This window comes from Oncorhynchus kisutch, linkage group LG4 (assembly GCF_002021735.2).
Source record: "Oncorhynchus kisutch isolate 150728-3 linkage group LG4, Okis_V2, whole genome shotgun sequence".
NCBI lineage: Eukaryota > Metazoa > Chordata > Actinopteri > Salmoniformes > Salmonidae > Oncorhynchus > Oncorhynchus kisutch.
The window spans coordinates 10,904,723-10,929,045 of record NC_034177.2 but is presented as its reverse complement, the minus strand read 5'-3'; the positions used below and the strand labels follow the sequence as shown (position 1 = coordinate 10,929,045).

The 24,323-nt window shown below is 42.9% G+C and overlaps 1 protein-coding gene across 5 annotated transcripts in view; it reads left to right on the top strand.

The window, feature by feature from the left end:
- Positions 1-43: 43 nt before the first annotated feature.
- LOC109888510 (lysine-specific demethylase 4B) overlaps positions 44-24,323 on the top strand; it is a 91,866-nt gene continuing 67,586 nt past the window's right edge. For 2 of the 5 annotated variants that reach the window (XM_031822417.1, XM_031822416.1), the window contains exons 1-6: positions 44-188; positions 6,252-6,607; positions 6,796-6,971; positions 7,355-7,469; positions 10,312-10,505; positions 22,372-22,421. In XM_031822417.1, coding sequence (XP_031678277.1) covers positions 6,266-6,607; positions 6,796-6,971; positions 7,355-7,469; positions 10,312-10,505; positions 22,372-22,421 — 877 coding nt within the window. In that variant the 5' untranslated portion in view covers positions 44-188; positions 6,252-6,265. Of the gene's footprint in view, positions 189-4,431; positions 4,612-6,251; positions 6,608-6,795; positions 6,972-7,354; positions 7,470-10,311; positions 10,506-22,371; positions 22,422-24,323 lie in introns of those variants that run through there. The other 3 variants (XM_031822415.1, XM_031822418.1, XM_031822414.1) reach the window with 3 other exon arrangements.

Sequence of the window (24,323 nt, the reverse complement as noted above, 5' to 3'; positions counted from 1 at the left end):
GAACGCCTACAAACCTAATCTGGCCAATCACTGAGCTGAAACGTCGTGAAGGAGGCGTGAGGCCTAGCTCTCCTGTATGCAACCAGCTAGCTAAAGCTCTAAAAGATAATCGATCGTGTGTGGATTTTATAAAACGTGAAACATCGATTGAGTAAAATAAAGACAAGGAACATATTTTGCTGCAGGAGGTAATGTTGAATGATTTGCTTATTTTTGGGGGGCTCAAATGCACCTAGATACGTGTTATTTCCGATGTGATCTAAACAGTTGTAGCTAGCTAGTTAGCCAGCGACGGTGCCTGTTTTGTTGACTTGTATGGATGGAGTGGGGGAAGGCAGCCTGCGAGCGGAGGACTGGCTGTCAAAACTCCCAAAACGGCCATTCTCGACAGTTGAAATTGGTGTTCGCTTACAACTATTATTAACTAGCTACGTTAACTACATAACATTTCCTGACGTTTCTAGACGCGGGCTAACTTAACTAGTTTTAATTGCATACATCGGACACCCATATAGCTAGCATGCAGTGCTGACATAAGTGACACTAACGTTACACAGTCGTTTTTTGATCGATCCATAGCATGCACTATTTTCCTAGCTTAGTAGCTACTGTTAATTCTGAATATTGAGTTTGCTTGCTAGCTGCCTGTGTCACGACGGTCAGCAGTTTAGCTGCGAAACACTTCGTTACCTAAGTTACTTTTTCGTAACAGGTTTGGAAAATTTACGCAGCAGGTTAGGATACTGAGGTTAAGGTTGGGGAAATGGTTAGCGAAAATGCTGTTCTAACCTGCGCCGAAAATCACTTTGTGCTTGCTAACATTACCTTGAAATACTTGCTAGAAATGCTACAAATACTTTGAGCGTTATTCCTGTGAGTTTACAGTTGAGTAATTTAGCAGACACTCTTATCCAGAGTGATTTACAGTAGTGAGTGCATACATTTTCCTATTTGTTGGTACTGGTCCCCAATGGGAATCGAACCCACACCCCTGGCGTTACAGGTGCCATGCTCTACCAACTTAGCCACACGGTAAAATGCATGGTGAATAGCTAGTGGGATCAATGTACCAGTTTTATCAGTGTACTAATACAATTGCTAGTTTCAGTTTGTGTAGCTAGTTGGCTAGCTAGTCAGATATTGGCTAAGTTCCCCTGTCTTTGTTTTTGACAAAGCCAGCTGTATACTGTCTACGTGTGTCCTGCCATAGTTTTATGTATCACTCAGAAAAGTGTATAAAAGAGTGAATTTAAGAACACATGTATTACTCAGTTTAAAGACCCTTGGAGAGGTGAAACAATAAGTAAAATAAGTTAAGAATTGAAATGCTAAAATGTAGGCAATAAAATCAGTGTGTGAAGAACTGACAGGATAGACCAGTGTTTTTGATATTGGATTTTAAATGTTTTTCTAATAACGTTGGGTATTATATTAGTACCAGTCAAAAGTTTGGACACACTTACTCATTCCAGGGTTTTTACTATTTTTTTTACATTGTAAAATAATAGTGAAGACACCAAAACTATGAAATAACACATGGAATCAAATTGAAATATATTTTAGATTCTTCAAAGTAGCCACCCTTTGCCAGCTTTGCACACGTTTGGCATTCTCTCAACCAGATCATGAGGTAGTCAAATCAAATCAAATTTATTTATATAGCCCTTCGTACATCAGCTGATATCTCAAAGTCACTTGGAATGCATTTCGATTAACAGATGTGCCTTGTTAAAAGTACATTTGTGGAATTTCTTTCCTTAATGCATTTGAGCCAATCAGTTGTGTTGTGACAAGGTAGGGGGGTATACAGAAGATAGCCCTATTTGGTAAAAGACCCAAGTCCATTATGGCAAGAACAGCTCAAATAAACAGAGAAACAACAGTCCATAATTACTTTAAGTTTATAAGAGCTTTAAGTGCAGTCGCAAAAACCATCAAGCACTATGATGAAACTGGCTCTCACGAGGACCACCACAGGAAAGGAAGTCCCAGAGTTACCTCTCCTGCAGAGGATAAGTTCATTAGTTACCAGCTTCAGAAATTGCACAGTTAAATTGCAGTCCATATAAATGCTTCATAGTTTAAGTAACAGACACATCTCAACATCAACTGTTCAGAGTAGACTGAGTGAAGCAGGCCTTCATGGTCAAATTGCTGCATAGAAGCCACTACCAAAGGACACCAATAAGCAGGAGAGACTTGCTTGGGCCAAGAAACACAAGCAATGGACATTAGACCCGTGGAAATCTTTTTTTGGTTCCAACCGCCGTGTCTTTGAGACGCAGAGTAGGTGAACGGATGATCTCTGCATGTGTAGTCACCACCGTGAAGCATGGAGGTGGTGTGATGTGGGGGTGCTTTGCTGGTGACATTGTTGCCGACTTATTTAGAATTCAAAGCACAGTTAACCAGCATGACTACCACAGCATTCTGCAGCGATATGCCATCCCATCTGGTTTGCACTTAGTGGGACCATTTTTTTTCAACGGGACAATAACCCAACACGCCTCCAGGCTGTGTAAGGGCTATTTGACCAAGAAGGATAGTGATGGAGTGCTGCATCAGATGACCTGGCCTCCACAATCACCTGACCTCAACCCAATTGAAATTGTTTGGAATGCAGTGAAGGAAAAGCAGCCAACAAGTGCTCATTATGTGTGGGAACTCCTTCAAGACAGTTGGAAAAGCTTTCCAGGTGAAGCTGGTTGAGAGCATGCCAAGAGTGTGATAAGCTGTCGTCAAGGCAAAGTGTGGCTACTTTGAAGAATCTAAAATCAAAAATATATTTTGATTTAACACTTTTGGTTACTACATGATTCCATATGTGTTATTTCATAGTTTGATGTCTTATTCTACAATGTAGAAAAAAAAAGAAGAAAAAAAAGGAAAACCCTTGAATGATTAGGTGTCCAATATTTTGACTGGTACAGTATATCTACAGTAATAAGACAGATCCTGCTCCTGTTGCCAGTTTGAGTCTTTGTTTAATAACCTACTGATTAGGGCCCGGCGGGAAACAGAATTTGTCATACCGTCCTTCTCATCTCTGGATTTACGTTATTACAGGTTTATTTACACAAGGGTCGCAAAAACAGCTAACACGTCTATTGGGTGTCTACCAGAATGCTAATAAAATTAGCATACGTAATATCGAATATTCACGGAGGCTGCTAGCTAAAAATGCTAATGAGCTTAAACGAGCAAATGTGAACGAGACATTGTGCAAATGAACAAAGTTTTGTCGCATGCTTGTCTGAAGGAAGAACTGTACTGTCTCTGAAGCAGCATGTGTAATCGCGGTGCCTGTGTGGAGTCGCTAGGGCGTCTTGAAGGAGTTCCCACATATAATCAGCACTTGTTGGCTGCTTTTCCGTCACTCTGCTAGAATAGAGGAAATACACGCAAGGAAATCAAGCAGTGGCAGATGTATACAACTCATCCAACGGGCATTAATTTCGCAAACACCTCAGAAAGCGAACACTATGATACCCGTCACATTATTTCAGTCAGTTTCTTAGATAACTATCAAGTTAAACTTAAGGGTCGCGTTAATGCAGAAATGTTTTTCACGCAATAAAAATAAAATGCATAATAAATAACTTGCTGCGTTTGGAAGCGCAGCTCTAAGATGCTTGTCATTTCTGCTCGTCATCAGAATAATTTCATGCTTCAGTTGCATTTCTCCACTCAGATGCAAATTCACAAACAGGCATTCTGTCAGCAGACAACGCTCTGACTGAAGGAAGTGGAGCTACTTTTCTCTTGTACTTTTCTTGGTGTAGCCAGCCTACTTTTCTCTGGTAAAATTAAAGACTACCTTAAAAAAAAAAAAAAACTTTAGGAAATGTAACCTGCTACATTATTTCTATGATAAACATGAGCAATATGATGGCCATTCAAAAACATTAAGCTTATTTACTCGTGTGGCTTCCAACCATATAGCGCTGCACTTCTGTTACCTGATGAAAATGAAGCTATTTTCTACTTATTGTTTTGCACTGTGCTTTATATGAAGGAAAACTATAGTTGCACGTCCCTGAATTATTTTTATTGAAGCAAAAAAACAGTTGACTTTCAATATAAAACGCGACCCAAGTCAATACACAGCTGGACTCTGCTCCCGCGGTGTCCCTTTGTGCTATTTGTAAACAAACACGTGACTGGCTCAACCGTTCTGGAGAACTACGGTAAGCTTCATAATGTGACAAGTGAAATGAAGAACGCGATCAGTTTTGTCCTAACGTGTTGCACAAGTTTACTGCATTCATACTGAACAAAAATATAAACGCAACAATTTCAAAGATTTTACTGACTTAGTACATAAAGAAATCCAGTCATTTGCCCCAAAAAAATCATTAGGCCCTATTCTATGTATTTCACTTGCCTGGGAATACAGATATGCACCTGCTTGTCACAGACAGCTTTTGCCTCATGCAGCCGTACACATCTCATTTGCATAGAGTTGATCAGTCAGTTGATTGTGGCCTGTTGAATGTTGTCCCACTCCTTCAATGGCTGTGCGAAGTTGCTGGATATTGTCAGGAACTGGAATATGCTGGCGTACACGTCGATAGAAAAGATCCCGAACATGCTCAATGGGCGACATGTCTGGTGTGTATGCGGGCCATTGAATAACTGGTACATTTTCGTCTTCCAGGAATTGTGTACAGATCCTTGCGACATGTGGCTGTGCATTATCATGCTGAAACATGAGGTGATGTGGGCGGATTAATGGCGCGACAATGGGCCTCAGGAACTCATCACGGTATCTCTGTGCATTTAAATTGCCATAGATAAAATGCAACTGTGTTCATTGCACGTAACTTGTGCCGGCGTATACCATAACACCACCGCCAACATAGGGCACTCTGTTCACAACGTTGACATCCGCAAACCGCTTGCCCACACGACTCCATACACGTGGTCTGCGGTTGTGAGGCCGGTTGGATGTACTGCCAAATTCACTAAAACATGGTAAATAAATTAACATTAAATTCTCATTCTCTGGCAACAGCTCTGGTGGTTATGCATGCAGTCAGCATGCCAATTGTAAACTCCCTTAACTTGAGATATCTGTGGCATTGTGTTGTAACAATACTGCTCATTTTAGAGTGGCCTTTTATTGTCCCCAGAACAAGTCACACCTGTGTAATGATCATGCTGTTTAATCAGCATCTTGATATGCCACACCTGCTAGGTTGTTGGCAAATACGCACTAACAGCGATGTGAACACATTTGTGCACAGAATTAGAAATTAATACGCTTTTTGTTTGTATGGAACATTTCTGTCATCTTTTTAATTTCAGCTCATGTAACATGGGACTAACACTTTACATGTTGCGTTTGATATATTTTCCCAGTATAGTTGATTTTATTTAAATACATAGCGTCTGTCTATATATGGTCAAATACACGTTTTAAAATATCGACCTGTTCTTTCGATTGCTCTCGGTCGACCTATACTTTTTTGTTGTTGTCTGGGACAGCCCTAGTCATGAGCCCGTTAAACAGCCGCCATTACATTAATAATGCAACATGTTTAGTGACAACCTATAGTAGAGTTGAAAATGAGATGGAAATCTTTTTTTCTTTTTTTGCACCACGTCATCACACAACTTTTATCAGCAACAAGTCAATTTTGATGGAAACGCATCTAGTTTAATTTTGTAATAAAAAAAAAAAATGTTATTTATGCAGCTTTTAGAATATTCGCATGAAAATCTGTCGCCAAGGACACATGGCTACTGATTTATTATTTCCCCACCTAGAAAATCCTACAAAATTATTGCCTGAACGTCTCAACTTTTCTGATGCATTTCAAAAACCACACTTCCTTCAGTTTGAAATGCTTTTGAAAGTACTGTCAGGCTGATGTGTAATAAACGGAAACATTTGCCGTTTGGCAACCCGTGCCCTAGTCACTGTTACCTAGGGTGGGGTTTTCGAGACTAGATACATATGAACCCAGGTCTGTCGGTGCCTTATTGGGCTCCCGGGGGGGCGCAGCAGTCTTAGACACGGCATCGCAGTGCTAGAGGCGTCACTACAGTCCCTGGTTAGAATTCAGGCTGTATCACATCCGGCCGTGATTGGGAGTCTCATAGGGCGGCGCACAATTGGCCCAGTGTCGTCGGGGTAGGCCGTCATTGTAAATAAAAATGTGTTCTTAACTGACTTGCCTAGTTAAATAATGGTAAAAAATAAATAATGTATTGCTTTTTTATTCGCTGTCATTCCTTTCTATTTCCAGTTCTACCTGCCACCATGTCGCTGGAAGCACCAGACATGGGCCACGATCCTGCACCAGACATGGGCCACGATCCTGCACCAGACATGGGCCACGATCCTGCACCAGACATGGGCCACGATCCTGCACCAAACATGTCCCCAGAACTAGCTGCAGATTCCGCTCCAGCCCCAGAATTAGCCCCTGAGCTAACAGCAGATTCAGCCCCAGAACTAGCTGCAGATTCAGCTCCGGTCCCAGTAATGAATCCAGGTTGTAAGATCATGACATTCCGGCCCACCATGGAGGAATTTAAGGACTTTGCCAAATACATTGCCTACATGGAGACTCAAGGAGCACACCGCGCAGGCCTGGCGAAGGTACACACGCATCAGGACAGTTCAGTTTAAATTGCCAAACACTAATAATTCATCCTTGTATTGTTATTGCCTCTCCATCTCACTTGGTCACGGTTGTCTCTTTTCCCTTTCTTTCACTCTCGCCCCCTCACATCCTCTCTCACTCACCTACTTTCACATTTCCTCCCTCCATCCTGCCCTTCTTGCAGGTGATTCCCCCCAAGGGCTGGAAGCCACGGAAGTCATATGACGTCATTGAGGAGATGACGATCCCTGCTCCCATCATGCAGGTGGTGACTGGCCAGTCAGGCCTCTTTACCCAGTACAACATCCAGAAGAAGTCCATGACTGTGGGGGAGTACCGCCAACTGGCCAACAGCAGAAAGTAGGACCTCCCATCACCCAGCTACCAGACATTCTACACCCATCGAGACCCGTTCTGAATAATGAGGAAGATACATTACTGTTATGATCAGAGACAGTTTTTTTTCACAGTGAAAACTAAAGAATAATTTATTCTCCCAGTTAATTTTTTTACATTTTTTTTGTATTTAAAAAAAAGTTTTATATAAAATGTTTTCTTTCCCAATCACAGCAATTTAGTTTACCACAGTTATGAAGAGTTGAGACCATTACAAATGGCACAGTACGATTGTGAACCTTTCCATTGATATTATTGTGTTGCCTTTTTCATCGCCTGTTTCACACTGCCTTTCCCATTCAATATCTGTCTGGTGATCTATAGACCTTTCTCCCCTCCACTCCCAGGTACTGTACTCCCCGACACAAGGACTTTGACGACCTGGAGAGGAAGTACTGGAAGAACCTCACCTTTGTGTCTCCAATCTACGGGGCTGACGTCAGCGGCTCCATCTATGACTCCGTAAGTCAGCCCAGGAACAAGCCTTGCTTATTAGACATGCAGACCTGCGAACATGCATGCATTTTGCGTACCAAATACGCAATTCTCTGGCCATGTACGATCCGAGTTAAAAGTACGCATAAATGAAATTGGGCTGATACATATATTTTTCATAAAAAATAAATCCACTAAGTAAATCTAATATCAAAATTCTCGAGCTGCAACACACAGACATGTACAGAGTTTTTATCAACGGACATGGAGATGAATATATAATTGTTCGACTAGCTACCTCATGTCTGCCCCTCTTGTTTGTTGTGATGCTGAGTTTGCCCACTGTCAGCTGTACGTCAACACATGAACAAATCCCTTTTCGACTCCGTGTGTTGTGGAAAGGTAAACACTAATTGTTTCAAGTTAATGTTAGGGAACATAAGATGAATGCTCAGTGGGCTCTAAAATGGCAGCAGTTCACTCGCATTTGCTAGTGAAAGAAATGAAATGCAAATATGAGAAATAACTGGTCGTGTTTGTGCGAGTGTGATATACATTTAATTTCGCATCCATTAGTTGTATTTTCCACTTAACATTACGAGGATCACGCAACCTGATAGACTGTACCTGTAATTATGATCCACGTCACAAAAAGCACTACCAAAGTATAATCAAAAAGAAATATGAACGTCTTGGTGGCGGGGGGGGGGGGGGTGGACACACACACACACACACACACCCAATCGAGTTCCTGCACGCGTCTGGTACTCTTAAAAAGTTGGACAGGGTTGGCAGGGCTGCACATGGATTGTGAACATTAGTAATGTGTTTCTTATGGGACAAGTTCAAATAGTGCTTACCTCCCTGTTACTGTTTTCTTCTGTTTCACGCCATCTGAACACGACCCTGGCTTCGCTATACAGTGCATTCAGAAAGTATTCAGACTCCTTAACTTTTTACACATTTTATTATAAAATGGATTAAATAGTTTTCTTTTTTCTTCCCCCCGCTCATCAATCTACAAACAAACCCCAAAATGACAAAGCAAAAACAGTTTTTTTTGTTGAAATGTTTGCAAGTATTCAGACCCTTTTTACTCCGTTGAAGCACCTTTTGGCAGCGATTACAGCCTCGGGTCTTCTTGGGTATGACGCTACAAACTTGTCACACCTGTATTTGTGGAGTTTTTCCCCATACTCCTCTGCAGAGCCTCTCAAGCTCTGTCTGGTTGGCGTCGCTGCACAGCTATTTTCAGGTCTCTCCAGAGATGTTCGATCAGGTTCAAGTCTGGGCGACTCATGGACATTCAGAGACTTGTCCCAAAGCCACTTCTGCGTTGTCTTGGCTGTGTGCTTAGGGTCATTGTGCTGTTGGAAGGTGAACCTCGGCCCCAGTCTGAGGTCCTGAGCCCTCTGGAGCAGGTCTTCATCAAGGATTTTTTTTAAATACTTTTTTATTTAACCTTTTATTTAACTCGGCCATCGGTCTTATTTTCAATGATTGCCTTGGAACTGCCTTGTTCAGGGGCAGAACGACACATTTGTACCTTGTCAGCTCGGGGATTCGATCTTGCAACCTTTCGGTTACTAGTCCAACACTCTAACCACTAGGCTACCCTGCTGGATCTCTCAGTACTCTGCTCCATTCATCTTTCCCTCAATCCTGACTAGTCTCCCCTTCCCTGTCGCTGTAAAACATCCCCACAACAAAGTTCAATCTTGCTTTCATCAGATCAAAGAATCTTGTTTCTCATGGTCTGAGAATCCTTTAGGTGCCTTTTGGCAAACTCTAACAAGCTGTCATGTGCTTTCTACTGAGGAGTGTCTTCCACTCTACTATAAAGTCTTGCTTGGTGGAATGTTGCAGAGATGGTTGTCTTTCTGGAAGGTTCTCCGAGCTCTGTCAGAGTGACCATCGGGTTCTTGGTCACCTCCCTGACCCAGGCCCATCTCCCCTGATTGCTCAGTTTGGCCGGGCACCCAGCTCTAGGAAGAGTCTTGCTGGTTTTAAGCTTCTTCCATTTAAGAATGATGGAGGCCACTGTTCTTGGGGACCTTCAATGCTGAAGAAATGTTTTCGTACCCTTCCCCAGATCTGTGGCTCGACACAATCCTGTCTCAGAGCTCTATGGACAATTCCTTCGACCTCATTGCTTGGTTTTTGCTCTGACATGCACTGTCAACTGTGGGACCTTATATAGACAGCTGTGTGCCTTTCCAAATCATTTCCAATCAATTTAATTTACCACAGTAGGACTCTAATGAAGTTGTAGAAACATCTCAAGGACGATCAATGGAAACAGGATGCTGAGCTCAATTTCGAGTCTCTTAGCAAATGGTCTGAGTACGTATGTATAGAAGCAAGGTATTTCAGTTTAAATTTTTTTACTAAATTAGCAAAAAATTATAACCTGTTATCGCTTCGTCATTATGTGTGTAGATGGAGGACATTTTGTATTTAATCCATTTTAGAATAAGGCTGTAACTTAACCAAATGTGGAAAAAGGGAAGTGGTCTGAATAATTTTAGAATGCACTGTAGTTACAAATGGTGTGGAATTCCTTAGTACTAAGTACACGACAGTAACACCTGTTGAGAAGTTTTAATTAAAAATAGCTGAAATATCATGTCTTCTTGTGATGTGGCCTTGATACCATCTGGTGGTGAACATGTATTACTACATGGCCTTGAACATCAATGGCAATCTTAGTCCTCATAGTAGTATAGCTATGTTATTCACTGGTATAAGACTAGCTGAAGTACAATTGTGACAAACAAACAGTTTAACTCCATGTCTATAGGCATGGCTTTTTTTCATTGGGTCACCGTATTCACCCCCCCTACCCCCTCCTCTGTCTGTGTGTTTCCAGGAGATTAGTGAGTGGAACATCGGCCACCTGAACACGCTGCTGGACATGGTGGAGCAGGAGTGTGGCATCGTGATCGAGGGGGTGAACACTCCCTACCTGTACTTTGGCATGTGGAAGACCACCTTCGCCTGGCACACAGAGGACATGGATCTCTACAGTATCAACTACCTCCACTTTGGAGAGCCCAAGTCCTGGTCAGTGGCTAGATTTGTCTTTTTAGTTCTTTGCATCTCTGTCTCTCACTGTCTGCATCTCTGCTCACTTCAAAATATACATGAAATGACTTCTGTAGGTCATTTAGCACTTGTTTTGGGGGATTTCAACACATTTCCTTGTGGTTATCTCTATTTTATGTGACAGCTTTTTGCTGCAATTGCATCTACATAAAAAATTGCATCTACATGGCAAGCCGAAATCACTCCTTGATTTCAGGATCTGGACAGGCTTTCGGCAGCTGCTTCTCCTAGCATCTATCATCTACATGTATAAAGCTGAAAGTGAGTTAAGGAGACTGTCCATGTACTTCTGTACTTAAACAGGTGGTCACTGGAGGACGGTCTAGACCGATGGTCACCAACCTTTTTTGAGTCAAGGTCGCTTTCTGAGTCAAAATGCAAACTGAGATCTACCACTACGATTTTATTTTAAAAACATGACTTAAAAACGTAAGTGTGTGTGTGTGTAACTGTAATCTAATTCACTTCACATCCAAATGGCAATATCCATATCTCGAGATCCATATTGTGTGCACTATTTTGAAACGCCACTCAGCCGTGAGTAGTCCATTTTTATAGTGTTCGCTGCTTGTCGTCTCTCTCCTCCTCTCCTCTCTCCCCCTCTCCTCTCGCAGCCCCGCCCCTATGTGTATTTTCTGTGAATATGAGTGTGTCCTACAAGCAATCTTAAATTGTCCAGGGCCAACCATCCCATAACTCATCGCTAGGTAGCAGTAGTGCTCTTCAAACATCTCTCTCTCTCTCTCTCTCTCTCGTTGTTTTCTTATTCATCTTGTAATACGACCCCCCCCCCCCCCCCGTCTTTCTTACCGTTTATAGCTCTCCCAACACTGAATCACATAAAGAGCCTCAATTTGTCAACACACCTCCATCAATTTCTTCAACCATTTCACTTGGAAGCGAATAGGAAAAGCAGCACTACTGCATAGGCCCTTTCGGTATCTCACACAAGGGGTTCATCCCAGATGGCACCTGATTCCCTATATAGTGCACTACTTTAGACCAGATGCCCTATGGCACCCTATTCCCTATATAGTGCACTACTTTAGACCAGAGCCCTTTGGGCCCTATATAGAGAACGGGGTGCCATTTGGGACTTAAACTAACAGCCACTCCTGGCTAAATGAGTCGCACGGCAGCAAGGTAATGGTGGTAGATAAGGGTATCGACAGAACGCTAATGGAGGGAGACGCTTCGTCAAAGTATCAGTAACGGTGGTGATCTTACCTGGCAACCTTGGTGTCTCACTCTCTCACACTCTCTCTCTCACGCTCTCTCTCCTTCAATCTCTCCATGGTCTCGCTGGGTGACTAATTACCCACTCCGCCATCAGTCAAGGATTGATCTTCTCTTGTTATTTTAACCTGTAGGTTCTCACTCCAACCCTGTTCCTGGAGAGCTACCCTCCTGTAGGTTCTCACTCCAACCCTGTTCCTGGAGAGCTACCCTCCTGTAGGTTCTCACTCCAACCCTGTTCCTAGAGAGCTACCATCCTGTAGGTTCTCTCTCCAACCCTGTTCCTGGAGAGCTACCCTCCTGTAGGTTCTCTCTCCAACCCTGTTCCTGGAGAGCTACCATCCTGTAGGTTCTCTCTCCAACCCTGTTCCTGGAGAGCTACCCTCCTGTAGGTTCTCTCTCCAACCCTGTTCCTGGAGAGCTACCATCCTGTAGGTTCTCTACAGGATGGTAGCTCTTCAGGAACAGGGTAGGAGTGAGAACCTACAGCAGGGTAGCTCTCCAGAAACCGGTTTGTAGTAGAGCCTTGGTTTAAGCTATGTTTTATTGGAGGATAAAAGTCTGCAAATATGACTGTAGTCATACACACAACACATTTCCCCGGAACAAGTTTGTATTTTCTCCCCTCCATTAGAACTAGAAAAGACTCCAGCCAGAACAGGCTTGATTTTGAAAATACTTGTCTTATGATACAGTAGCCTACTAAAGCAAGAGTTTTCATTTGAAGATATCCTATCCTTATATTGCTGGTGCTGTCATTTGACAAGTAGAAATGGCCATTTATAATGTAGGAAGTAGAGGGAGGTTTTCATGATGGAATGAGAACATGGGGCTCTGAACTGAGCCAGGCCTCACTTGCTGTGCTCATTACTACACAGGCAGGCTTTTCTCTTTCTCTCACTCTGGTGGCTACCTCTTTCTTCCCTTCCTTTTCTCTCTCTCTCTCACTCTCTCCTTTCTTGACCTCTGGCTTTCTCTCTGTTTTTGATTTGCTCTGTCCCTTCCTCCTCACTCCCTTGGCGGTCCCCTGCACCTGTTCAGCTCAGAGGGAACTGTTCTATCTTTCATTTCTTCCTCTCATTTAGTCTCTCCCCTCCCGTTGCTTTTAAACCTCTCACTCAGTGGGTGGCCTGTAGTACCTGCGCTGACTGAGTGTACCAATCAATACCAGCATGAGTGTTTGTGTGTACCTGAGTCTTCACTTCCACTCTCCCACCATTCTCCTCTTTTCCTATTTGTCGGTCTCTTTGGATTTGTGTGTGTTTCGGCGAGTGTGTGCGCGTTGTGTTTGAGCGCTGTGTCTGTGCGTACGCGCGGTGCGGGCGTGAGCTGTGTGTGAGCTGTGTGTGTGTGTGTGTGAGCTGTGTGTGTGTGTGAGCTGTGTGTGTGTGTGAGCTGTGTGTGTGTGTGAGCTGTGTGTGTGTGTGAGCTGCCTGCGTGTGAGCTGTGCGCGTGTGAGCTGTGCGCGTGTGAGCTGTGCGCGTGTGAGCTGTGCGCGTGCGCTGTGCGCGTGTGTGTGTGTGTGTGAGTGAGCTGTGCGCGTGTGTGAGCTGTGCGCGTGTGTGAGCTGTGCGTGCGCGTGTGTGAGCTGTGCGTGCGAGTGTGTGAGCTGTGCGTGTGAGTGTGTGAGCTGTGCGTGTGAGTGTGTGAGCTGTGCGTGTGAGTGTGTGTGAGCTGTGCGCGTGTGTGTGTGTGTGTGTGTGTGTGTGTGAGTGTGTGAGTGAGCTGTGCGCGTGTGTGTGTGAGTGAGCTGTGCGCGTGTGTGTGTGAGTGAGCTGTGCGCGTGTGTGTGTGAGTGAGCTGTGCGCGTGTGTGTGTGAGTGAGCTGTGCGCGTGTGTGTGTGAGTGAGCTGTGCGCGTGTGTGTGTGTGAGTGAGCTGTGCGCGTGTGTGTGTGAGTGAGAGCTGTGCGCGTGGTGTGAGAGCTGTGCGCGTGGTGTGAGAGCTGTGCGCGTGGTGTGAGAGCTGTGCGCGTGGTGTGAGAGCTGTGCGCGTGGTGTGAGAGCTGTGCGCGTGGTGTGAGAGCTGTGCGCGTGGTGTGAGAGCTGTGCGCGTGTGTGTGCGGGGCGCGCGTGTGTGTGGCTTTCCCTCTTACATATGCCCCTGTGAGGAAAAGTAATCTTCCCTTGTCACTCGTTAAAAGTACATTTACTCACTTGGATGCACCCCACAACTCTGTTTAACCGTGAATGTGTGTGTAGTGGGGAGAACATTCAAACAGTGTACACACACTTCTTCCCCCTCCTTTTTTGGGGGGAAATTCAATCATTTTCACTTTGGGGGTAATTACAGTATGTTAAACTGTGTGCAAGGAGCTGTCCCCCCCCCCCCCCCCCCCCCCCCCCCCCCCGTGCAGCCACTGTGAAATTAACTCCATTCCCCTCCAACTCTGCTGCCATCTGTCATTACCCCCCCCCCCCAAATAATCTGTTGTCAGATGCTGTAAACATTGCCCGGTGGTTTGCAGAGAGTAAGAGAAACTGCTGAAAATGAACATCTTAAAATTGCATAGACTCCATTTATTATGCAGAGTGAGAGTCCATTATGGGTTCATTGTTCACTTAATTTTATAGATTTATCAGATATTAGATGACTCTCGCTGTTTTTGTGTCTCTTCCGGAAGGATGGAGATGTCAGTGCCACAGTATTGTTGCATTGGAAGTGTTTTATGAATGAAGACAACTGGCAATAGTTAAAATTGCCTAATCAATTATATTGATGTCAATGGATGTTTTCCATCCGCTTGCATTGTGAATCTGAAACCTTTTTTTAGAAAGCCTTGACAGGTACGTTTCCCAAAGACGACTTAAAGATCCTCTTTTAGCACTAAGGTTGTCTTGGTAGGCCATTGACGAACGATTATCTTAAAGTTAAAATGGTTGTTTTTTGGGGGGAATCTCGACCAAGACCAGGAGAGAATGGAGAGATGATATGACCAGTCTTGTCTGTTAAACTACTGTGTGTGTGTGTGTGTGTGTGTGTGTGTGTGTGATTGAGCTACATCTTGAAGACTGCATTGACACGCAACACCACAAGCCTATGTGTTGCAAATCAACTGGCTTGGCTGTGTAGATCAGCAAAACCGAGATGAGTTGAGCAGCTGTGAACAACCGTATTAAAACACGGATGTACTGTGATTCATTTGGAGTTTATTCAACAGGATATTGATTTGGGATATTAAACGTTTTCATGACTTTGGTTCACTTGGTAACCCTGCTGTGTCGCAGGTTAGTTTAGGGTCAAATTCCAAATGTCGCTTACACATTTCTATATGCCCTTTCCCATATTCTCCCTACTCTAACACGGAACCCCAACCGGCTGCGCGCGTGCGCTATCGTGCATACATTTATTTTGAGCCATAGATATGCACACGTGATGTGTCCGGTCTGGTCAGCGTGTAACTCATTCACAAGCACCCCATTTTTAATATCAGAGCCATAGATATGCACACGTGATGTGTCCGGTCTGGTCAGCGTGTAACTCATTCACAAGCACCCCATTTTTAATATCAGAGCCATAGATATGCACACGTGACGTGTCCGGTCTGGTCAGCGTGTAACTCATTCACAAGCACCCCATTTTTAATATCACAGCCATAGATATGCACATCTAATTAAAAAGTTGTAATTTTTAAAAATTGTATTTAACTAAGCAAGTCAGCGAAGAACATTTCTTATTTACAATGACTGCCTACACCGGCCAAACCCAGACGACACTGGGCCAATTGTGCGCCGCCCTATGGGACTCCCAATCACAGCCAGATGACACTGGGCCAATTGTGTGCCGCCCTATGGGACTCCCAATCACAGCCAGACGTGATGAAGCCTGGATTCGAACCAGAGACTCCATTGACGCCTCTTGCACTGAGATGCAGTGCCTTAGTGGCGCAGCGGTCTAAGTATGTAACTAACATCTCAGAATAGGATGGCTGATCTAGGATCAGGTCCACCCCTTTCCATTCAGTCTTATTAATTTTGATCTGAAAGGCGAAACTGATTGTCAGTCAGCACTCATTCAGACACGTTGGATACATACGGCCCTGGTCAGCGTTACAAAATCCCATTTGATGCTATGCCAATAGAGCTGGTAGTTCAAATCTAATTTAATCTAACAGGTATAGACTTTAAAATGCTTTACTTGCGAACCCTTTCCCAACAATACGGAGGTAAAAAGTAGGAAAAAGAATCTCTCAAAAAAGGAAACTGTAACACAATTCAACAACAACGAGACTATATACAAGGAGTACCGGTGCAGGGGTACGAGGTAGTTGAGGCAATATGTAGGGGGGTAAAAGTGACTAGGCAATCAGGATAAATAATAGAGTAGCAGCAGCGTCTATAAGCGTGTGACAGATCTGAACATATGTTGTCTTCAGAAAGTATTCATAACCCTTTGACTTTTTCCACATGTTGTGGAAGTTTTAAAAATGGATTAAATGTAGATGTTTTGTCACTGGCCTACACACAATACCCCATAATGTCAGAGGAATTATTTTTGTCATTTCTTTTGAGTCAAGTATTCAACCCCTTTTGTTATGGCAAGCCTAAATAAGTTCAGGAGTAAACATGGGCTTATTAACAGGTCACCTAATATATTGCATGGACTCACTCTGTGTGCAATAATATTGTTTTTAACAAAAACATTTTTTTAATGACGACATCATCCCTGTACCCAAAACATACAATTGTCTGTAAGGTCCCTCAGTCGAGCGGTGAACTTCAAACACAGATTTAACCACAAAGACCAGGGAGGTTTTCCATTGCCTTGCAAAGAAGGGCACCTATTGGTAGATGGGTAAAAAATATTAAAAGCAGACATTGAATATCCCTTTGAGCATGGTGAAGTTATTAATTACCAATACACCCAGTCACAACAAAGCTACAGGCGTCCTTCCTAACTCAGTTGCCGGAAAGGAAGGAAACCGCTCAGGGATTTTACCATGAGGACAATGGTGACTTTAAACCAGTTACAGAGTTTAATGGCTGTGATAGGAGAACTGAGGATGGATTAACAACATTGTAGTTCCTCCACAATACTAACCTAAATGACAGCATGAAAAGAAGGAAGCCTGTACAGAATACACATTTCAAAACATGCATCCTGTTTGGAACAAGGCACCAAAGTAATACTGCAAAACAATATGTCCGAGCAATTCCACTTTTGACCTGAATACAAAGTATTATGTTTGGGACAAATAGAACTGTACACAACACTGAGTATCACTCTCCGTATTTTCAAGCATAGTGGTGGCTGCATCATGTTATGGGGATGCTTGTCATCGCTGAGGAGTGAGAATTAAAAAGGAAAAAATAGAAACGGAATAGACAAGCACAGGCAAAATCCTGGGAGATGAATTCACCTTTCAGCAGGACAATAACCTACAACTCAAGGCCACATCTACACTGGAGTTGCTTACCAGGAAGACGGTGAATGTTCCTGAGTGGACGATTTACAGTTTTGACTTAAATCTGCCGGAAAATCTAGGGCAAGACATGAAAATGGTTGTCTAGCAATGCTCAACAACCAATTTGACAGAGCTTGAAGAATTTTGAAAAGAACAAGTGAATGTTGCACCATCCAGATGTGGAAAGCTCTTAGAGACCCAGAAAGACTCAGCTGTCATCGCTGTCAAAGGTTCTTCTACAAAGTATTGACGCAGGGGTGTGAATAATTATGTAAATGAGATTTCTGTATTTAATTATTAATGCATTTAAAAAAAAAAAACATATTTTCATTTTGTCATTATCATGGGATATTGTTATTGTGTGTAGATGAAATAATAATTTGATTTGAATAATAATTTGAATACATTTTACATTTGAATACACTCATTACAGAGTTCCAAACTGCCTCTGAAAGCAACATCAGCATACAAACAGTTTGTCAGGAGCTTCATGGAATGGGTTTTCTTGGATGGGCAGCTGCACACAAGCCTAAGATCACCATGCGCGTTGGCTAGATGGGGTGTAAAGCTGGCCGCCGTTGGACTCTGGAGTAGTGGTAAATGCGTTCTCTGGAGTGATGAATCACGCTTCACCATCTGGCAGTCTGACAGACGAATCTCGGTTTGGCAGATGCCAGGAGAATGCGACCTGCCCCAGTGCATAGTGCCAACTGTAAAGTTTGGTGGATGAGGAATAATGGTCTGGGGCTGTTTTTCATGATTCGGGCAAAGCGTCTTAGTTCCAGTAAAGCCTACAATGACATTCTAGATGATTCTATGCAACAGTTTGAGGAAGGCCCTTTCCTGTTTCAGCATGACAATGCTCCCGTGCACAAAGCGAGGTCCATACAGAAATGGTTTGTCGAGATCAGTGTGGTAGAACTTGACTGGCCTGCACAGAGCCCTGACCTCAACCGCACTGAACACCTTGGGATGAATTGGAACGCCGACTGCGAGCCAGGCCTACTCGCCCAACGTCCGTGCTAGACCTCACTAATGCTCGTGGCTGAATGGAAGCAAGTGCCCAAAGAAATACTCCAACATCAAGTGGAAAGCCTTCCCAGAAGAGTGGATAGCAGCAAAGGCAGGACCAAATCCATATTAATGCCCATGATTTTGAAAATGTTTGAGTAGGTGTCCACATACTTTTGATCATGTATATTTGAAGGGGTCTCCACATACTTTTGTATTTACAGTTTATTTTATTATATTTGTATTTTTTATTTCATTATTTAACCAGGTAGGCTAGTTGAGAACAAGTTCTCATTTACAACTGTGACCTGGCCAAGAATAAAGCAAAGCAGTTCGAGACAAACAACAACACAGAGTTACACATGGAATAAACAAACAACAAACAGAATCAATAATACAGTAGAAAAAATCTAGATACACTGTGTGCAAATGAGGTAAGATAAGGGAGGTAAAGGCAATAAATAGGCCATGTTGGCAAAGTAACTACAATATTAATACCAATTAAACACGAGTGATTGAGGTGCAGAGAAATGTGCACGTAGAGATGCTGGGGTGCAAAGGAGCAAGATAAATAAATACAGTATGGGGATGAGGTAGTTGGATGGGTTATATTACAGATGGGCTATGTGCAGTGATCTGTGAGCTGCTCTGACAGCTGGTGCTTAAAGCTAGTGAGGGAGATATGCGTTTCCAGCTTCAGTGATTTTTGCAGTTCGTTCCAGTCATTGGCAGCAGAGAACTGGAAGGAAAGGAGGCCAGTGGAATTGGCTTTGGGGGTGACTAGTGAGATATACCTGCTGGAGCTCGTGCTACGGGTGGGTGCTGCTATGGTGACCAATGAGCTGAGATAAGGCGGGGCTTTACCTAGCAGAGACTTGTAGATGACCTGGAGCCAGTGGGTTTTGCGACGAATATGAAGCGAGAGCCAGCCAACGAGAGCGTACAGGTCGCAATGGTGGGTAGTATATGGGGCTTTGGTGACAAAACGGATGGCACTGTGATAGACTGCAGCCAGTAGAGTGTTGGAGGCTATTTTGTAAATTACATAGTCGAGGATCGGTAGGATGGTCAGTTTTACGAGGGTATGTTTGGCAGCATGAGTGAAGGATGCTTTGTTGTGAAATAAGAAGCCGATTTTAGATTTAATTTTGGATTGGAGATGCTTAATGTGAGTCTGGAAGGAGCGTTTACATTCTAACCAGACACCTTGGTATTTGTAGTTGTCCACATATCCCAAGTCAGAACCGTCCAGAGTAGTGATGCTGGACGGGTGGATAGGTGTGGGCAGCGATGGGTTGAACAGCATGCATTTAGTTTTACTTGCATTGGGCGAGTTGCTGTGGGGGGTGCCGGGCAGTTGACCGGGGTAGGGGTTGCCAGGTGGAAAGCATGGTCAGCTGTAGAGAAATGCTTATTGAAATTCTCAATTATAGTTATTATATGATTTATCATTGGTGACAGTGTTTCCTAGTGACAGTGTTTCCTTTCAGTGCAGTGGGCAGCTGGGAGGAGGTGCTCTTATTCTCCATGGACTTCAGTGTCCCAGAACTTTTTTGAGTTTGCTACAGGATGCAAATTTCAGTTTGAAAAAGATAGCCTTAGCTTTCCCAACTTCCTGTGTATATTGGTTCCTAACTTCCCTGAAAAGTTGCATATCACGGGGGCTATTCGATGCTAATGCAGTACTCCACAGGATGTTTTTGTGCTGGTCAAGGGCAGTTGGGTCTGGAGTGAACCAAGGGCTACATATATATTTTTTAAATGGAGCATGATTATTTAAGATGGTGAGGAAGGCACTTTTAAAGAATAACCAGGCATCCTCTACTGATGGGACGAGGTCAATATCATTCCAGGATACCCCGGCCAGGTCGATTAGAAAGGGCAGGTTGGTTAGGATGATATCTATGAGGGTGCCCGTGTTTACGGATTCTGGGTTGCACCTGGTAGGTTCATTGATCATTTGTGTGAGATTGATGGCATCAAGCTTAGATTGTAGGATGGTTAAGCATGCCCCAGTTTAGGTCACCTAGCAGCACGAGCTCTGAAGATAGATGGGAGGCAATCAATTCACATTTGGTGTCCAGGGCACAGCTGGGGGCAGAAGGTGGTCTGTAGCAAGTGGCAAGGGTGAGAGACTTGTTTCTGGAAAGGTGGATTTTTAAAAGTAGAAGTTCAAATTGTTTGGGTACAGACCTGGATAGTAAGACCGAACTCTGCAGTATATTGAAACTCCGCCCCCTTTGGCAGTTCTATCTTGGCGGAAAATGTTATAGTTAGGGATGGAAATTTAAGGGTTTTTGGTGGCCTTCCTAAGCCAGGATTCAGACACCGCTAAGACATCCGGGTTGGCAGAGTGTTTTATTCACTGCTTTAGCACAATCTTATCTTGCTTATTTGTATATTTTTTATAATTTACTCTTAAGCTCTGTTGCACAAATAAAGGTCTATACACCACATTTCAAACAGTCATGAATAATCTAATGAATTCATAAAATTCATACTTGGTGTAAATGCATGTCTTTCACAACTATAAGGCCCACTAATAATTTAATTATTTTCATCAAAACAGTTGAACCTGGATTTGTTGTTGTTGCAATAATCACTAATCTGGCTTTCAGTCTATGAAAATGCCCTTTTTGTTACAAATTGAACCAAAACCATGAACATTACAGATAATTAGACTATCCCTCTGCATATTTGCATATCAAGCCCGTCTCAAAATACAACACTGCCCCTTTGAAAAGCCAGTCATGTAAAAACCTAATGTTTTAAAGACCGCTTGAAATGTAGCCTACACGTTTTGTGCTCTTGTAGGAAGCAGTAACTCTCCATTTGCTGACCTATACTTATCTATAACTGGACTGGTAACTTGCTAACTAGCAAATAACATCTAATTATCTAATTAACCCTGTCCCCTGATCTGAAAAGCGTATTCACTGGCGGCTGATTGAAAGACTGCTTGTGGGCTACCCCCACCAATAGAATTCTACTGCTCTGGCTCTGCCTTCATAAAAATCACAGGCTCAATCTGGCAAAGTTAGATTTGTTTTGGTTTGTTGCATTGAGAATGGGCGGATATAATGTTAATTCGATCACAGAAAAAAACATTGATCTACAGTGCATTCGAAAAGTAATCAGACCACTTTTCTTTTTCCACGTTTTGTTACATTACAGCCTTATACTAAAATGTATTAAATAAAATATACTCAATCTACACACAATACCCTATAATGAAAAAGCAAAAAAGTTTTTTAGAAAAAAATTCAAAACAAATACCGTATTTACATACAGTACCAGTCAAAAGTTTTAGAACACCTACTCATTCAAGGGTTTTTCTTTCTTTTTTTTACTATTTTCTACATTTTAGAATAATAATGAGGACATCAAAACTATGAAATAACACATGGAATCATGTAGTACTACATGACTCTGTGTTTATCGTTTTGATGTCTTCTATTATTCTACAATGTAGAAAATTGTTACAAAAATAAAGAAAAACCCTTGAATGAGTAGGTGTTCTAAAACTTTTGACTGGTACTGCAATATAACACACACACACACACACACACACACACAGATTGTAATATTGAGACAAACCTGCAAGTTGACCTTCTTCTTTACCTACAACTAATTATCATGCACTCCCCTCTCCGCCCACCCGATGGCAGTCTAACACAGCGGCACTCCGTCACCATAGACTCCATAATCTGCCTTTCTGTTCTGATCACTGAAACAAGCTTTTGGCCAGAGGGAGGTTGAGGTGCAGATTTTGTACATGGTGTGTTATACAGAGGTCTCTGAGGGGTTAAGTGTTCTCTAAACACTAGTAAACAATTATTGTAATAACAAATGCAGTAAAAGCTCTGGCTCTCTAATGCGGACAGAGAGGGAGAGATTTACCTCTTCTCTCTTTCCCTTGGTTTCAGATGATTTCATTTGAAATGGGGAAAGAGCACTACAAAGTCCTCGTCATTTGATTTCTCAAAGATGGTCTGATTAATTACCTTTCATGTTTGGGATATTAGCCCAGTTAAGTGTGTGTGTGTGTGTGTGTGTGTGTGTAATGAGGACTTTGACCAGAGTACTAAGCATTTTAGATCCTTAAATGGTAATTTCTCCTTCTCTCTTCTTTAGTCCCCTTCACCCACTTAATTTTCTCTTTCCCTCCATTCAGGTATGCCATCCCACCTGAGCACGGGAAAAGGCTGGAGAGGCTGGCTCAAGGTAAGACTACTCCAGATCCTCATGCACACTGACCATGTTTTACTATATACCTTCACGGAACGGTTTCAGTTTTTACTTTACATTCTAGAATGGTATTTTAGTGTTTGGTTTGCTAAATCTGATATGCGACGAGGCCTGCCCCCTGTCACTCAATGAGCACAGTTTTTGTTGCTCGACCATGAGACAACTTGCGTTCAGTCTGCATGGTCAATGCAGCACATGCTAACAATGCTAATTTCCACTTTGCTCTTAATATAAATCCACAAGCGTTCTATAATTATGCTATTAGTTTGTATCTTACTGTCTGCAAACAGCTAGTTTGTCTTTTCTAAGCAAGTTGTGGCTAAAATAAATAGTTTTAGCCACTAATTAGCTAATGCTAATAGCTATGTTGGCTATGAGTCAGCACAAACGTAGCTAGCTAATGAAGCCTGATACCAGTGATGGTGTAGACCTAAATCGTGTTTGTGCAACAGTGTCTTCTAAATCAAAGAGAAATAGGTGAAGCATGAATATGTTAGCTGCATGTAATAGCTAAGAGAACATTCAATGTAGCCAAAGGTTATTGGGTCCCCTAGGAAACTCTGACCAACCCTTTGGTTCCTACCCTGTCACAATAACTCCTGCCTGGCTTTTTCTTTCATTGTCATGTCAAACAACACTGTGTTCAAAGTGACCACTATCATATACTAATAATACTTATTCTACATCCATGATTCCAACAATTCACCCAAGTTTTTATTTAAAAAAAATTTTAAATATAAAATTGCAAGTCATGTTGCAGTTATTGTTGAAAATAAATAAAGCTTAGATTTTTTTTTGCCATATCGTGCAGCTCTAAGTGGCAGTGTGGAAATGATCTCAAATGAGTGCAGGGAATGCAGAAATTGATTCTTTTTGATTGAGGTTTGATTGAACAGTATAAAACAATCAGAATGGAGAAAGCCCCATTTGAAATCGCTTACAAAATCACTTAGGAGAGAGAACTTCATCTCAAACTCAAAGGACAAAATGAAGCTTAAAGTTAATATTGCCCCGGGGAGAGTTTCACACTGCCAGCTGCATTTTAATGGGGATTAATACACGGGCTCCGCCAGCACATTATTCACCTTTATCAGCTCACGCAGCAGCCGCCAGAGAGAGAGCCTCTGAGACCAACAGGCTCTGAAACAATGCAATGAAAATGAAGTTTGAAATGGGTCTCGATTATACTGTCAGTTACATTAAAGTTTAACTGGGCAAACGATCTCCCATTCTTTGAGGCATGGCACAGACGGCTCGTCAGAGGTGTGAGAGAGCGAGAGACAGAGAAACAGATCTCTTTCCCTCTTTTCTAGTAAGTTGAAGGTCTCACACTAATGATTTATACGAGAGACGCTGGTTTGTTTTTGAAGAGATGGCTCTGGTCTTTGAGGCTCTGGCCGTGAAATGAATTGTAGTCCTCTGAAGATGGGCGATGAAGAAAGAGGTGAGGGTTTTACACATGATTGAGATTAGTTGTTGTTTAGGGGACAGCCACCTCTCGCCCTGAGAAGTCTGTGTAGAAAAGGTGACATAAATGGGCCGTAGAAGTTAAAAAAAGACAAAAGAAAGATGAAATGGTACGATGCAGAAAATAACCGCCACTCGCATGCTTTCACAAGTTTGAAAAAAGAAAATGGTGTCATGTGACGCAGCTGGCACAAGCTCTCAAGTACTTTACATGATATCACCATGCGCCATTTGACGCTGGTCGGCGGAGGTATGTTCCTATGTGTTTCTCACTCTTCAGTTTGGCTTGTTGTGCAGCCTGGTCCGGTGACCCGTTGGCGGTGACCCGGGGTCCGACACGAAGGGAGGGATTGTGGGACCAAGGAAATGATGATAATTAAAGGCTTTCTGGGCGTGCACTGCATGTTGCTC